Source organism: Fukomys damarensis, unplaced genomic scaffold (assembly GCF_012274545.1).
Source record: "Fukomys damarensis isolate Sample0158 unplaced genomic scaffold, DMR_v1.0_HiC HiC_scaffold_20, whole genome shotgun sequence".
NCBI lineage: Eukaryota > Metazoa > Chordata > Mammalia > Rodentia > Bathyergidae > Fukomys > Fukomys damarensis.
In genome coordinates this window covers 18,063,514-18,081,716 of record NW_022900932.1, presented here as the reverse complement: position 1 = coordinate 18,081,716, position 18,203 = coordinate 18,063,514, and the positions used below count along the sequence as shown (strand labels likewise).

At 36.4% G+C, this 18,203-nt stretch overlaps 1 protein-coding gene across 2 annotated transcripts in view; it reads right to left on the bottom strand.

The window, feature by feature from the left end:
- Positions 1-1,106: 1,106 nt before the first annotated feature.
- Positions 1,107-18,203, bottom strand: part of P4ha1 (prolyl 4-hydroxylase subunit alpha 1) — a 46,612-nt gene continuing 29,515 nt past the window's right edge. For both annotated transcript variants that reach the window (XM_010606825.3, XM_010606817.3), the window contains exons 9-14: positions 10,057-10,156; positions 8,133-8,186; positions 5,967-6,032; positions 3,775-3,843; positions 3,186-3,282; positions 1,107-1,716 (exon numbers count right to left, since the gene is read on the bottom strand). In XM_010606825.3, coding sequence (XP_010605127.1) covers positions 1,646-1,716; positions 3,186-3,282; positions 3,775-3,843; positions 5,967-6,032; positions 8,133-8,186; positions 10,057-10,156 — 457 coding nt within the window. In that variant the 3' untranslated portion in view covers positions 1,107-1,645. The remainder of the gene's footprint in view (positions 1,717-3,185; positions 3,283-3,774; positions 3,844-5,966; positions 6,033-8,132; positions 8,187-10,056; positions 10,157-18,203) is intronic.

The window sequence follows — 18,203 nt, the reverse complement described above, 5'->3', positions numbered from 1 at the left end:
TTCTTTCCATCTAAACTAGAAAAGTGTGTGTGTGCCTCAAGGATTAAACCCAGGGCCTCACACATGCTAAATATGTGTGCTTTACCACTGAGTTACACCCCTAGCTTTAAAAGTGTTTTTCTTAAATCATCTATAATTGCACAGTCTGAGTGGATGATAGTGATGAACTTAATTTCTCAATGTTTTGCTAAGATATTTATAATGGAACAAAGAAAAGGGTAGTTGAGAGGACCTTCATACTTCATTCTATACTTAGGTAAAAATAATATGATCAGTTTTATTCACACCGTTGTTACTACTATACCTATTTTTGAATAGGAGAAACCCATGAGCACCATTAAGGAACTCTCTTGAAAGAAAAGAAAACACCTTTTTCTTTGTTTTTTTTTTTTTTTTTTTTTTGTGTGTGTGTGTGTGTGTGTGTGTGTGTGTGCATGCTGCTGGGGATCAGACACAGGGCCTGTGCCAGTCAAGCACTCTCCTGAGGTATACCTCAACCTAAAAGAAGCAAATCTTGATTAGGGTCTCCGAAGTTTCATTATTTATATTTTTCTTCCAAAACAATGTGGCATCATTGTGAGTGAAAAACAAGAGTGTAAAGCTAGGTCCCATGTACTAAAGAAGTAACATAAGTTAAAATTAACCTGCTATTGCTCTATTATATATTCAGATTTAACTACAAAAAATATCACACACAAAACAGAAACATTTTTAAAAAAAGATTTAAGATCATAAATAGGTCATTGTTGTCACAACACATTTCAGAATTTTTAAACAAACATTTTGGCTTTTTAAGAAAATTATTTTCTTTGAAAAATCAATTCCCTCATCACTGAAAGGACCTGTACATATTTAAACTTCCAGTCTCCTAAGGCACAATATTTAATCAGAATGCCACTGTCACCACCCTGCTGTAAGAGGCAAAGTATTGGCACTAAGAAAAACAAAATTTCTGGAAAAAATCACCAGTCACTCAAGAGAAAGGAAGAACAGACTAATGAGCATGTGAAGAAGGCCTAATGCTGTTATGCAGGACTTTGCTTTTAAAAGATTAATTCACCACAAAGTAGCTATGAGAGAAGAGGATTGGTGAAATATAGTGTTTGTTTGTTTTTTAAGAGGACACGGGGAAAACTCAACTTAGAATAATGTATAGAGGGGCAAATACCATGGAGAGCCCAGATCAAATTCCTAGTTCATTACTGGGGTTCAGGCAAGTCCAGAAAATGAGCTGCAAGGAGGACGAGGCCAAAAGGACACCTAGCTAGAAGTATGTGCTTCCTCCACACAGCCCACTCTGGCCTACACATCAGTTGAGATGTTCTGAAATACTAAAACAGATGCTTAAATTATATTTATCCAAACAAAAAGTTATTTAAAATATAAAATTTAAGATTCCTCATTTTAACTCTGCCTTGTCTTTCATTATACCGACTAAGCTTTTATCAAGTGTGGTGACTTAGTGTTACTTGTAAAAGAGAAAACCCATAAAGTGAATTGTCCACAGATGAAACATGGGATGAGGTTCATGATTGACTCAGTCATGGAGTGTTAGTCAATTGTAAACCCTGAAAGTTAAGACTAGGAACTGTGTGTATCAGACACATTAGGGTACAACAACGGGAGAGGCAGGGGACACAGTTTGTCATTCCAATTCCGACAAAGTGCAAGGTCTTCGAAATTCCTGTCCACGTTCATGAAGCCATTTATTGGATACTGTGAGAGAAAAATACAGTAGGTATATATTATTTTTCTTCCCTTTAACGGATTAAAAAGTTCAAGACCAAAACCACATAAAGGCAGATGTTACTTAAACATTGGAAACACAGAAAATTTTGTACATATTTATATATGCAGGTATGTATACACATGTGTAGGTACATTTGAGTCTCTTCATTTCCTAAAGTTTCTAACTTTCAATGTGAGCATTAGAATGAGACACACAAGTAAATTAAGATACAGATACAAAAAAGAAAATCAGATACAGATTGAGCAGAACATTTTTTAACCTACTTTCAATCTACAGGAGCAACACTGACTGACCGATCACTGATGTTATGTACCCATTAGGATTCCTTGGTGCCAAGATACTTTTTAAATTACGCCCCCAAAGAAATTACTTTTCTACTCCATCTGTGGTATGAGAGAACCCAATGACTGGCACAGGCATATACTAAATCAAAGAAGTACCTTAACTCTTAATTGCTCTTTTATCTTCACCAACCCTTGTATCCAGTCTTTACTTATCCAACCCTGTCAGTGTCCTTACTTGTCTCTCGAATCTGTTTGTTCCCCAACCTTTCACTGTTGCCTTAGTACAGGCTTTGATCATTGCCCACTTAAGACAACACAAAGGGCCTTGAAAAACTGATATCCCCACCCAGCCTCTCTTCACTGTAGTCTAGTAGCTCACAAACATTACCCTTGGCGGTGGTGGCGGGGGAGATCTTTAAACTCTGGTGAGTGAGCCTTACTCCTCTCTCAAACAGTAATGGTAAATACGTGTGGAAAGTGACATGATGAGGTGGATATATTTTCTTTTTTACTGGGCAAGTGGCTGTGCAAGATGCCCCTTGAAGTTTTGCACCCTAGGTGCTACTTTAGCCTGACAATAATCTTGGCCCCTAATGTACCTGCAAATCTGCTGTCCTATGTTGAGAACCAAATGCAAAAGTTAAGCTTTGAGGAAGGCCCCCCACTTCATTCTGATTTTTCTGTTAGTATATAGTCTCAAATTGTGAATCTCTTGAGGGGAAGATACTGTCTTATTTAACTTTGAGTCAATCTTTCTTGGGATAACAAATGGAAATGGAATTTTAAAAACCTGTCATCAAAATTCTGATCTGAATAATGCAAATTTATACTATGATCAGGAACTTTTAGTTGGAATCCCATCCAATGTTAATGTCATTATAGGTAAAGTTATGGGAGAGAGGCTGTTCAAAAGTATAGATTAGTTACAAAATGAAACAAATCCGCCAGATGTGATGGTGCACACCTATAATCTCAGGACTGGGGGGAGGTGGGGACTGAGGCAGAAGGATGAAAAGTCGGAGCCCAGCCTGTCTCAAAATGATAAGAGTTGGGACTGTAAAAGGCCCTGGATTCAACCCCCCAGACCACCAGGAAAAAGAAAAAAGACAAAAATCACAAATTCTTTTTAGGAACACAAGAAATAGTTTTACCCCATTTGTTTCCAACTAGTACCGGACAGGCTGCATGCCGTGTACTATAGTCTCCTTCTCCACTGGCAAATAGGTTATACCAGAAAACAGCAGTGCCCTAGGGAGGACAATTCAAAATTAGCACAAACAAATCTCACATTATCATCTTCGACAGTACATAAATGCTGTTCCCTCCATAGTAGCATTATATCATCCTCCAATTTAATTGTGAAAGTATCACCTGAAAAACTTGATCATATGAAAAAGTTTTAACCACAAAGCTGCTTAACAAAACGTTTGCCCAAACAAAGATAGCAAACCTAGCAATAGTAGTATGGATGAGAAAAAAAAAATCATACAAAACCACTATACAAATGAAAACTTTAAAATGATAGTCGCCTGGTTGTTCCTTACACTAGATATTCATGGTAAAAATGTACCGTAAAACCCCAAAACTACCTAGAGATGATGAGAGATAAGGTAGCTCTTAAGTACCTTTAAAAATGTTAGCAATTCATTAATTAGACCATGAAATTACAGGTACATCTCTTTCTCGGAGGGGAAAAATAACGAGACAAAAAATAAAACTTCCCTAACAAACTACACTTACTTTTTTGGGCCAAACACTAGCTCCTACTTCAGGAAAAACAGTGGCTCCTCCTGCAGACACATCGCTCATCTGCAAGAGAGAAGGGCATTATTCCCAATGTGTCGATAAAGCACACCACTGCATGCAGGATTTGATACTGGAATACTGGAAACATAAAGGCTTCTGCTTACACACCTGGAGTCTGCATGCTATTCAGTTTTTTAAAAACCAAAATGCTTTTTAGGCTTATCTACATGAATTAAAGAACTGCAAAAAGCAATGATTAACAAAAAAGGAAGAGAAAAAGAAATGACTTAAAACCAATATATCAAGCAACACAGAGACATAAATATTTATTTTACTAAACTAGAAGGTATTCTCCATAAATTTTGGCAAAATTTTTCATCTTTTTTTATTGCCGATCTTCAGCATCTACAAAAGTATTTCAAGAACTTCTGTTCAGTACATATTTCAGTTATAAAGCAAAGTATTATGTGAAGAAACAAACACAGGAACAAAGGAAACATTAGTGGTTCTTAAAAGATGATACAAATTAAGATACAAGAGATACAAATTTAGAACCACACTGTAACTGCCAATTTGATAAGCGAAAGATGTACAGACCAAGACAGACTGCTACAGCTCTGTGGAGAACTCACTTCTAGAAGGTTTGCAGTCCTTCATAATAGCAGAACATACCAGCTTCTCTCCTGGTTTTTCCCTTTGTGATATTCCTCTCTTATTTTTATTTAGTAATGTGCCTTATATCTTTTTGGGGAAAAATGGAGTTGCAAGGGGGGTGGAAAAAAGGAAAAGAGAGAGAGAAGGGAAAGAGGGTGAGAACGTAGATGATAGGAAAGGAGGCAGAGAGAGGGGAAGGGCATAGGTTGAGCAGAAAGACAGGTGGGCAGTGAGATATTACAGATAGCAAAAGGAGATACATTTCATAAAATTCAAAGGGTACGACCAAGAATGGATGATGAAATGAGTATAAAGGTCTAGATATAAAATACATTTTTCTAAATTATAGGTTAGAATACATCCTGCTCTGTCTCATCCTGCATGCTTTGGGGCAGTGCTGCGGACTGAATCTAGGCCCTTGTGCATGGTAGGCAGATGAGCTCTCTACCACTGAGCTACCTCTTCAGCCCTGCTGCTCTCTTTACATGCACCTCAAGGGCAGCAGGCCTATGTTCCATCATCTTGAGTGAGGCAGGCCTTTGCAAATGCTTCAATTAATAGAATACAACAGGAACTGCACTATATGACTTCTGAGGGTAGGTCATACAATGCAGTGACTTTTGAATTGCTCCTCTGAGACGCTTGCTCCTGCAGCACGGTCACGATGCTGTGAGGAAGCCCAGGCTACATGGATTGGCCAAAGCTGTTGGTAAGATGGCTGACAGCCAGCCTCAGACTTCAGGACCACTATAGTGCAGACTAAATGCATGAGAGCAGGAACTGCGAGGGGAGCCCAGTCAACCTCACACCATGAGAGATGGTACTAAAAGGACAGTTTTAAACCATTCAGTTTTGGGATGCGGTGTTGTGCAAACAATGGAAAACTGGAGCAAATTTTACGATTGTAACAACAGGTTGGAAATAGATTTCAGTGGTAAAGTATGTGCTTAGCATGAGTAGTGATGCCCTTTGATCCCTGGCACCACAAACACCGAAACCGGATTGTTGAAATATATCAATATATTAATTTTTTAAAATAAGATCATACTGTTGAAACTTTCAACATTGTAAGAGTGGTCACTGTTGGAAGAGCTTCTAGGGTATTCAAAGGTACTATTTCTTGATTTGGGTGCTGTTTACCAGCTGCATTGACTCTTCTGACATACTTTTAAAGAGTATGTACTGCCAAAGCAAGCACATCTTCTGATATACTTTAATAAAAATTTAATTTGGAAGTTTGCTACAATAATGTGTATGTATATATACATATTATTCCAAAATATTAATGATTACTTCCAAGAACAGTGTTATCAGTAATTTTAATTTTCTTCTTTAGGTTTTCCCCAAGTTTCTACAATGAATATCTATATTCCCAAATTTTTAAAGTTGCAGAGGGGAAAAAATTGTTAACACCTTTTACTTGGTCATAAAAGTTTAAACTAGAATGTTTAAAGAGCTATGCTGAACAAACTTAACACATTAAAATAAATGAAATATGTGATCAACTCTCAAAAATTTTAGCCATCACTTACATAAAACAGCCACGTGGCAATTCTATTTCCTGTTCCCAGTTCTTTGAAAGCATCTGGCTCATCTTTCTGTGAAAAAACAAACCCCAGAAAATTCAATGGTTTAAAATTCAGTAATGTAAATACTCCAGTGACAACTTAAGCATCAGTAGCATTGCACCTGCCTGGCAAATGCAGGGTCCTGAGTTCCATTCCTGGTACTGGGGGGAAAAGAAGAATATGCCAAAAGTAACCCCGACAGGTTCCCATGTAATCTGAGTACTACTAACATGTCCCACTCAAGTACTTGCAAACTGTTAATTCACCTTACACACTGGACATTTTTGACACAATTATGGGGGGAGGGAAAACCAGATTCTTAGCCTAAACAATGAGAACAAATATCAACCACAGACTATTTTAAAAATTAATACCTATAATTTTAGCTTCCAAAAAAATAAGACACAAGAGATACCTCTTAGCTGTATTCATGAAACTTGTTCTCCATGGGTAAAAAATTTATAATGAGGTTTACTTTCAACTCACAACCCACTCAAATATTTAGTGTTATGATGTCTTTCTTTTGGATAGTCAGTACTTTAATCAGGCTGGAAACTTCATATCTAGCTATTTAAATCTAATTAAAATACATTTTCATTTTTCTGGAGTAATTCCAAGAGACTGTATTTTTTCATACAGAAATTTATACAAATCATTATTTGTAATAACAACTAAAAACTATCCAGAGGTTCCTGAACTGTGTTACACCCATACCAAGCATGACTACTGAGCAACAGACAGATGATGCGTGGAAGAAACTGGGTGAACCTCAAGGCAATTACAGTGGACAAAGAAAGACAATCTCAAAAGGATACGTGCTGTACGGTTCCATTCATGTGGCGTTCATGAATTTTATTACAAATAAAGCAGATTACTGGTTACCAGCAGTAGACAGGAGGAGAAGAGGGTATGTGGGCTTCTGCAAGAGAACCTTGTTCTGATACATAATAGATCTTGACTGTGGTAGTAATTACATACAGCTACACTGTGATAAAACTGCACAGAGCCACACACAGAAACAAATGAAATATGAATGAACTGTTGCCAAAACAAAATTCCTGGTTTTGTCAGTGTACACAGGGGCAGCTGCAGGAAGGTGCATGGGACTTCCCTGCACATTCATTTTGTTACTTCCTATGAATTAATACTTCAAAACAAAATCCTAATATCACACAATTTAGTTTTGTAACATCCAGGTTGTCACTGTATAATCTTTCACATCATCAAAACTCCTCACATATTTAGAGTAAAATTTATTCTTTGCAAGTCTTCACAGAAAAAAAGCCCAAGATTCTGGGATTGAGCCATGAAAGGGCCATTACACAACAATTTTCTTTCAAATTAATCTACTCTTCTCTAATAATGGTATTCCATCAAGAACTTTGCTGAAATATGCATATTCATTAGAATTTTAAGTAATTATGATAAACCTGAAGTTAAGATTTAGTAATACCGTCATTTATAGTTGAATATATTAAGTAAAAAGATACCAATACTTACTAGTTTTAAACCAAGAACCCCTGTCTAGTAGCACAGACCTTTTAAGAGCTGTTTTAATAATACCTACCCTACTCTCCAGTACAGTATCTTTTGAGATGGTGTCTTACTACGGCGTCCAGGCTGCTCTGGAACTCCTGGGCTTGAGATCCTCCTGCCTTAGCCCTGAGTTGTTGTGATGACTAGGTATACACCACTGTACCCCAATTCTTTTGCTTGCTTTTCTCTCTCAAAATGCAGTCTGGTAAATGCTTTACTAATTCATTTCATCTGTTTCTAAATTTTTTAACTTATCCATTACATTTTTTAAATCCTCAATTTTTTTCTTTTAGAACTTCCTTTGACTTACTTTTCAAATATGCTAAATCATTTTGATAGTTTGTTATTTTTGTTCCATCCTTCCCCCCACCCCATGCACTTACCTTGCATTCTGTGTTTAATTACTGCAGTACCTAAAATCCTGGAGATGTCCCTCAATGTAAAACCCTACTGCTGTGATCCCTGTAACTACCAAAACAGCGCTCCCTTGAATAGAGTCCACCTTACTTTTAACATATGTTAGGAAAACTTCTTCTTTAACAGTGTAATGCCTACGTTTCAGTGATGGTTGTGGTCTCCATTTCTTTTACTTACTCGTGCAAAGTCAAAATGAGGTTCATATTGTCCTCCAACTCCATAATTTGCTACCTGAAGAGAAGAAAGCAAGCATGAATGAAAGAACTGTCAAGATTATTACTCAAAAAAAAAGTATGAGTCCCATTTTGATCTCTAATATAGTTAAATATTGCAACAGAAATGAAAAAATATTTAAAATCAATTGGAATTTTGAAGAAAACACAGATGGAAAATTAAGAATAGCTACCATGTATTTTCTCTTTAGCAAATATTTGGGGGATATGTATTTCCCTAATATATAACTTGAAGTAAAATCCTGAGATTTCTATTATTTCCACAATTACTACCTTTTGGGATTTAAATAAAATAAAAATTTGGCGGGGGTGCACTGGAGATTGAACTCAGGGTCTTATGCATGCTAATCTAAGACTATTCCACTAAGATATATCACAAACCCTTCTGTGAGACAAAGTTACTTAGTTGCCCAGGCTGGCTTTAAACTTGTGATCTTTCTGCCTCTGCCTCCTGAATATAAATTATTTTTAGTAAGTTTTAAAAAAAGAAATAAAACACTATTTCTCAATATTTTTAAACTGCACTGACAAGTGTTACTGCCTAACCTTACAACCATATGCAGAAATTAACTCATAGTGGATCAGAGACCTGAATGTAAGTATAAACTATAATATTTTTAGGGCCCAGGGATGTGTAGCTTAACAGTACAGTGTGAGTTTAGTATCCTTAAGGCTACAGGTTCAACCAGTGCCAAATATAAAAACTGTAAAACTCTTAAATAAAAACATAAGTGTAAATCTTAGTGACTTTGGATTAGGCAGTGGTTTCTTAGACACATGAAAGACATAAGCAACAAAAATATAACAAGTTTTATGCCAATGGATACCATCAAGAGAATAAAAAGACAATTCCCACAATGGGAGCATGTATTTGCAAATCATTTATCCAGCAAGAGTCTAGCATCAAGAATATATAAAAAACACTTAAAACTTAACAGAAAGACACAAAATTCAATTTGAAAATGGGCTACATTTTTTTTTGTTGTTTTTTTGGTACCAGGGATCGACCTCAGGTCCTTGTGCTTGCAAGTCACATATTTAAATACTTATTTTTCACATAAGATATGGAAATGACTAATATGCACATAAAATGCACAACATCACTAATCATCAGGAATATGCAACCGAAAACCATAATGAGACAGAATTTCAATCTCACTAGAATAGCTATACTAAAAAAGCAAAAATTGGACAATAACAAGTGTCAGCAAGGTTGTGATGAAACTGGAACCCTCATTCATTGCTAGTGGAATTGTAAAACGGTACAGCCACCTTGGTAGCTCAACTGTTAAACACAGTTACTATATGAGCCACCAATCCACTCATAGATGTATACAAACCAAAAAGAAATTTAAATGTTTGTTCATACAAAAACTTGTACAAGTGTTCACAGCAGAATTAAAACAACTTATTTTTAAAAGACCAAAATTTATCTTGGCTACCTGGGGAATGAAAAAATTACAGTGTACTTAGTAAATGGTGGTGTTATGTATTTTTCACTTGCTTGTACATTTATACTTGACAGAGGTTGGTTTGTTTTGTCTGAGACAGAGTCTCACTATGTAGCCCAGGTGGCCTCAAACTCAATCCTCCTGCCTCAGCTTCCTGAGTACTAGGATTACAGGCATCCACCACCATGTGTGGCTCTTGACATTTCATGTTTTGACAAAAAATGTTAAAGGTTACAGAACAATCACAATTTTTTCCATTGATGATTACAATTGCTTTGCATAGTTTCAGCTTACCAATTGCTTTTTACAGTCCCAAATTAGGATGCAAGTCAAGGACTGCCTATTCAGTCTGAGGGAATCTCACTGGAAGCATCATTTTTAATGTAAAAATAGCTGGAGGCTAATGTGATTACCCACCTGTAGTTCCTCTGCTGTGGACACATCTAGTCCTGTTAGATCTTGTATCCTTGTATTAATTCGAGACACCACAGGGTTTTCATAGCCAGAGAGCCAGGCACTAAGGACATGACCAAAAAAATAGTCTTACTGATATTATTTAATTACATGAAGTCAAATAGCTGTAATTTAAAAAGTCATAAAGGACAAACTTTTAAAGACATTTAGTTGATCTGCTTGTTGAATGTGATTTTTAAAATACTGACTCTTGTAATTTGTAAAAGATGTCACATTTTATAGTTAGAGGTTGGAAAGGGAAAAAAAATCTCATAATTTTTCTATGAAAACAACTGGATTAATGAAAGCTGTCTAAATGGAGAATCTCTTTCTTGGTGATTTGCCCTAGATGAGGTCTTGAATGCCTGGCTTGAATTATTAGCTGGAACTGCAAACACATGCCATGGTGCCTGGCTTTCTAAAAGTTCAGACAATTTACAAAGGAAAGCAATTGTTCTTTCTACATAAGGTACAGAAACAGGGGTGCAGGTGAAAGGGTCTTCAGCCTGATCTATCTCATGTTAATAGCATTTACAGGTAAAAAGTTCACATATTACTTGATCAACCAAAAATAAGTTTTATAAAAGTACACAAATGAACCCACTAAAATGATTATAAAGTGTTGGTGAGAATGTAGAACCCTCATACCTTGCTGGTGGGAATCTAAAATGGTGCAACCACTATGAAAAACAGCTTGGCACATCACCAAAATGCTAAAACAGTTACATATGATCCAGCAACTCTACTTCTAGTTACATACCCATAAGAAATTAAAAGCTTGTTACAGAAATGTTCACAGCAGCATTATTAATAGCTAAAAGTGACAACCTACATGTCCATCAACTAAGAGACTATAAAATAGGGTATATCCATTAAAACAGAATTATTGTATCATAAAAAAGGAATGAAGCACAGATACACAGATGCCACAAATGGATAGAACCTTAAAAACATTACATTAAGTGAAAGAAGCTAGATATCAAAGGCCACATGATTCCACTTATATGAAATACACAGAACAGGTAACTCAATGGACACAGAAAGTTGGTTAATGGTTGCCAAGGATGGAGTCAAGGTGAGTGGGGAGTGACTCCAAGCAGGTACAGGATATTTTTTGGAGTGCTGGAATTGAATATGTGATAGTTACACAACTAAAGATTTAAATGACTGAAACATACATTTTAAAAGAGTGGAACTTGCACTGTGGAACTATATCTTGATTTTTAAAAAGGTACCCACAGTGTGAAGGCCCAAGTTCAATCCCCAGATCCTTAAATAATAAAATGGGAACCCCCATATTCAACTATATCTCCCTTACATATACTTTTGCCCAATCTTATCAACTCATTTCTTCTTAAACTTTCATTCCATAGTTCATCGTTTCAACAATCTTGCTAGAAGACAAAATTTAAACATGATCCTGAATGAAAGTGTGTCTCCAAGCTTATCCCCATGTCACTAAGTAGGACAGATATGTTACACCAAACATTCCCAACTTCAAATGGATCCTCTACTTATATTTCTTCCTCTGCTCAGAAGCCCAACCCACCTCAGGCTCCTCTCCACTCAGAAGATAACACATCTCTTACTTCCCAGAAACCATACAACTTGCTGATATCTGAAGCCGCCTCCCGCTGCTGGGTCCTTCATTCCAGTTTCATTATCCTAGTACGGTGGAGATTTCTCCCCACTGTCTACACCTAATCCTCTATGATTCTGTTCTCCCCGACACCTCAGGAACCATGCATCATTGATTAGCCCTTCTTTCTCTCATATCATCAACTTCTTCCTCTTAATGATTCTTCCTACAGCTTTTAACTCAGCTTAATATTTACCTCAATAAAGGGAAAATACAAATAGAAAATTCTTTCCCACAATTCTTTGTCTCCCACTAGTTACTAAACTTCCTCTTTCAAGCCAACTTTTTCAGACTCATCTCTGAACCCATTCTAATCTAGCTACAGACCCTTATCACTCCAACAGGACTGCTCTTGCTAATGTTACCAATGACCCTACCATGCCACCAAATTAAGTGGCATTTTCAATTTTCACTGTTTTTGTTTTGTTTTTTGCTTTAGTGATATATGACAATATTCATTCACTCTGGAAACTGTCTTCCTCAAACAACAGGTACATTTCAGTTTTTGCTTACACAGCCTACAAAGCCTGGAACACAGCAGGTGCTTAAAAATACTTGCTGAATGAACAAATCCTGCAGACTTAAAACAGATCCGTGACTTATCCTATTTTGCCAAAATTGTCTCTTTGGCAGTCCGTTGCAAATTTATCAAGACTGGCTAAGCAGTCTTCAGTGTAGCAGAATAAGAATTCATTTTTCCCAGTTCTGACCAAGCTCTTCACATAACTTAACCTGATATGTCAACATAAAGTACTATCTGTTTTGTGTGGCAACAATTTTTTTTTTTTTTTTTGGTATGGGGGATTGACTCAGGACCTCGCACTTGCAAGGCAGGCGCTCTGCTATCACTGAGCTACATTCCTGGCTCTGTGTGGCAACAATTTAATGGGCTTTTGAACTTTATAAGCAAACTACTCTGGATATGACTTTTACAGGTAACTAATGCATGACTAATAAGTGTTCTAATAAGGCTTCAAATTAAATACATCTTGGTTAGAAAACTACTGGACTCTTATTACCCAAAGAATATCTGACTTCTACTTTTGCTAATCTTTAACTACTCCTGCTACTCCACCAACATTTAAGTATCTATTCTTACACTTTTTCTTGTACTTTAGTGGAATCATTGTCCTGCAGCCTTACAGAGGCAGGTTTTTCTGTTTGAATCTCCCATTTCAACACCACATGTCTTACATCAGCAGTAATTATCTCCTTGTATCTTTAATCTATTCATTTTCAATGCCTGATTTTTACTCTTCTTCCAAAGTCTCCTGCTACCAAGAAAAACTTTCATTTTTGATATTCTAGAAAATTACCACTCAAATCTCACACTTTACTCCTTTAAAGCAAAAAAGATCTGTTATATTCAACAAATGGTCTTGAGACACTGATATCTACATGCAAAGAGAAAGTTGGACCTCTACGTCACACTGCATTTTTAAAATTTATTTATTGGCTCAAACATCTAAATATCTGCACTAAAATAATAAAAATTTTTAGGGCTGGGGATTTAGTCCAGTGGCACTGTGCCTGCCTGGCAAATGCAGGGTCCTGAATTTGATTCCCACTACTGGAAATAACAATAGTAATAATTCTTAGGAAAAAACATAGGAAATGGCTTAGCTATGACATCTAATAGGTACAGCCGAGTATGGTGGCACACACCTGTAATCCCAGCTAGTCAGGAGGCTCGGGAGGAGGATCATAAGTTCAAGGCCAAACTGGGAAACTTAGAATCTGTCTCAAAAAAATAAAAAGGGGTAAGGGATGGATACAGCCCAGTGCCAGAGTACTTGCGCAGCATGGGTGAGACCCTGGATTTGGTTAAAAATAAAAATGCATACATATAAGTATGAAGCTCAATGTAACAGCATGCATTTGTAATCCTGGCTATTTGGAAGGCTAAGATAGGAGGATCAGTTGGGCCCAGGAATTCAAGGCCAGCCTGAGCAGCACAGATTTTTGTCTTGAGAATAAAAAAAAAAAATGTAATATACAGGCAACAAAAGGCAAACGTAAAATAAAAGTTTTACTGCTTTTTGTAAACCAAGAGTCTGATAAAAGACTTTAACTACATAAATATTACTGAACTATTACATTCAATAATGACAGTGTAATTTAAAAATTGACAAGGGATCTAAGTAGACATGTCTCCAAAAAAGATATACAAATGGCCAATAAGCACATGAAAAGATGCTCAGAATCATTAACCATTATGGAAGTACAAATCAAAACTAGTATCAATCCCAGGTACCAAAACAAGGGCTGGGGATTTAGCTCAGTGGTTCCGCTGCCTGCCATGCAAGCACTAGGACCAGAGTTCAATCCTCAGTACCAAAAAAAAAAAAAAACAAAAAAAAACCCACAACAACTAGGCTTCCAGGCACAGTGGTGTTCGCCTATTAGTCCCAGCTGGCTGGGAAGCTGAGGGAGGAGAAACACTTGACCCCAAGAGTTCAAGGCTAGCCAGGGCAACATGATTCACCTTATTTCAAACAAATAAACAAAACAAACTCCCCTCCTCGCAAAGAAACAAAACCTCGGGGCCGGGGATTTAGCTCAGCGGTTCGGTGGCCTGCCTCGCAAGCGCAAGGACCCGAGTTCGATCCCCGGTACCACAAAAAAAAAAAAAAGCAAAGAAACAAAACCAAATAACCCAATGACTATGTTAAAAAAGAAATACAATAAACTGGGCATGGTGGCACCTGCCTGTAATCCCAATACTTGGGAGGCTGAGGCCAGAGTATCACTGTGAGTTCAAGGTCATCCTGCAGTATGTAGTGAGACCCTGTCTCAAGAGACAGAAAACACGTTAGCAAGGATCTGTAAAAATCAGAACCCTGATACAGCACACTGCAGATAAGAATGTAAAATGGTACAGCCACATTGAAAAACAGCTTGGCAGTTTCTCGAATGATTAAACAGAGTTAGAAATGGGTCAGTAATTCTGCTTTTAGTTGTATACATTTGAGAAATTTAAATGTCTGCTCCTACAAAAGCTTGTATATGAATGTTCACTGCAGCATTACAGTAAAGGAAATTTAGCCCTTCCCTTGTTGCTTTTGCTGTCTTCCACTGCTGAACTATTTATTGCCCCTCTCCCACCCTACCTTGGAGCCGGCTCATTACAGACTGAAACCTGTATGGACTAGTCATTTTTTAGCCATCCTTTTCTCGAGCAAGTTCCAGTAAAGAAATCTTGCCCAATCCCAGTGTCCACATATCCTGGAAGCTCTTCTGGCAGCTCTCCACCTTGTTTTGCCTTTCCATCATGCTTTTCAGATATGCAGCATACATATTCAGGAAGAAAACTCATCCTCCCCACCATTGGGTCCTCCCAACTATCTGCAAGTGTCCAAAGATTCTGCCAATGGTAGTAGCAAGAACTCTTCTTGTGACATGGATGACATTGTTTTGGTTCCACATATCTCATTTTTCTCAGACCATTCATGTGAGAATCTTTCCTACTTGTACACATTATATTTCTTAATTTACTAGATTAACTTTTTTTAAACTTTCACATCACACTTTCTTATGTAGAGTGCCTTTTCAAATGGGCATTTTATTTACTTGTTTGTATTGGAATTATATACCTACCTTTCTAAAATTACTCAATTATCTTCTATAAAAAGGTAATTTTGGATTCTGAAGGTACATGAAAACTTTATAAGAAATCATCTCAAGTTCTGTTTGTATCCAAATAGAAAGAAATAAAGAAACCAGCAGAATAAGTGAAATTACTTTAAAGAATTAAAGGAAGAACTCATTTGGGAAAGAAAAAACCTAAAAGTCAGGAGTCTTAAAAACAGTCTAGGTATTTTTAGGAAATACATTCAGGAAAAAATTCAGGGATGAGCTTTAAAAATATTTAAGAAAGGGCCAGGGATTTAGTTCAGTGGTTCTAGCACCTGCCTCACAAGCACAAGGTCCCGAGTTCAATCCCCGGAACCCCCCCAACATAAATATATATATATATGAAAGATTTTTATAAAGGAATTAGGACCCCAGGTTAGCTAAATATAGTTGTTGTTCTTTGGTTTTTTTGGGGTTTTTTTTTGTTGTGGTACCGGGGATCGAACTTGGGTCCTTGCACTTGCTAGGCAGGCCACGGAACTGCTGAGCTAAATCCCCAGCCCCTGTTCTTTGGGATAGTAAAAGACAGGAGAAAATGTACAGAAGATGTTAGAATTGCTAATAAAAAAACTGATTTGAATATGAAAGAACAGATCAGAGGAACTAGAGATTTGGTTACATTAGTAATTGAGTAATGTCAAGCAAGTACTGCGTGCAGAAGTTTACATGAAGAGTCTGTTTAGTTGTCTGTCAGATACTTATTTAATAAAATGCTTCTGCTGGGTGACATGCTTGTTGAGGCCAAAATCCCCAGACTGAACAATTTAAGGAAAACATGGGCCACGTAAGCAGTTTATAATCAGGGCTGTGAGAACTAAGATCAACTAACTTAAAAATCATCCGGTACAGTGGTTGGTTTTATTTACAAAAATTAACACTTTAAAAATTATGAAAAATTTCAAACAGAAAACTCAGTATTTGATCACACACTCAAGTCACCACTGTGCTGTGTTGCTTTTATATCTATAAGAATAAAAATTACCATAGTTACATACAAAGTTGTTTTCCTTTTATTACTCTTCCCAGATATATTCCTCCTCTAGATACTTCCCTGAGCACATAACCTGTGTCCATATACAATATATAGTACATTTGTCTTTCCATGGTTTTAAGTAAATGGTATAAAGAACCATTACTTCTATACTTTGCTTTTTCTTGTTTTTTGTTGTGTATCTGGATGCATATCTAGTTATGGGTCTAGTTCACTCTAATAATGAATTTTGTAGTATAACCAAAACCCATCTGCCTATTTTCCTACTCATTTATACTGGATTATTTCTGCCTTTTCACTATTTAAGAAGTATTGAAATGTCCTTGTGTACATGTGCTACAGTTTCTTCTAAGTGGATAGAGGGTAGTAAAATACAACTTCAACTCTATAAAACATTAGTATAATCAACTTGTGGCACTTGTTGCTACTCCAGTGTTATAATGGGATCTCTCTGTATTTCTTTGTGAAGATTTTATTTTTTTTATATTTAGCTTTGCCTAAAATTCTTTTTTTAGATACAGTAAAGTATAGGGATCTGACAATTATCCCCGCTTCATTGAATGTTCTGTCTTTTCTCCACTAATGTAATGCCCGATTTGTCATGTCAGGTCAAAATATAGGATTGGATTTAAGATTCCATTTTATTCCATTGGTCTATTTGTTTATATTGTTATATAATTTTATATTTGTATCTCAATATGTATGTGTCATCAGGAAGGGGGAGGAGGGACAGAGAGCACTGTAGTACTCTGCACAATCACCCTGGCTACTGTTCCTTTCCATCCCTTACTCTCCCCTAATAGTTTAATTTCAGCTTCACAAATCACATAACAACCATTTTGGGATTCTGATGTGAATTACACTGATGTAGTACACTTGCTTAAGGATAATTAGGATCTTCATAATAAATCATCTAATAAAAAATTTATATCTTTGCATATTTGTGACATCTCCGCAGGAATTGCTCGGTGCTCTTTATATTTTTATAAATTAAGTCAACCTTCTAAAAATGTTGCAGTGACTTGTACTTGCCCATTTCATAAAATCTTTGCCAGTACCAGTCTTTTGATTCTTTGTCCATCTTTAAGGCAAAAGCTTATCAAGTTTTTATTTGACCTTCTTGTTATCATAAGAACTCAATGGAAGATTTGGGGTGTAGCAGTTCAAGCCAATAATAACTATAGGTTTAAAAGATTCATTTTATTGTGGTTCTGTTGTAGTCACTGCAGAAGAAAATGATTCTACTGACACATGGGAAGTTATTTCACTTTGACTTTCATATGAAAATCTAGTAAGAGTCTTCTTAACTACAGGACCATATTCATTTAAAGCATTTTTTCAATCTGGATCCCATTCTTACAGCATTACTGCTAATTTGTCTTCAGTGACCTTATTGTAAACCTACCAGGTATTCTATGAATTCAGTTCTGAAAGGTACATTGTTGTAATAGTGCTAAAAATTCAGGAGTGACTACTACACTGTAATTCATGTAAACCGTCCATCCTCTAGGATGTGCTACTCCTGCATTATATGATGTCATCAGAAATCAAGGATTCTTTCTTCCAGTTATAATCTAAAGTTATAGCATTTACTTTAATAGGAAAAAATCATTTGAAGATCACTTTTCTTTTGTACAACTACAACAGAAAATTTTAATTACATTATTCAGTGCTTTCCCATAAAATACACCTAATATTTAATACCAGAAGAAAAAAAAAAAACTTCCTTCAAATAACTATATAGCTCTGGGCTGGGGATTTAGCTCAGTGGTTCGGGTGACTGTCTTGCAAGCACAAAGTCCTGAGTTCTATCCCCATTACAAAAAAAAAAAAAAAAAAAAAAAAAAA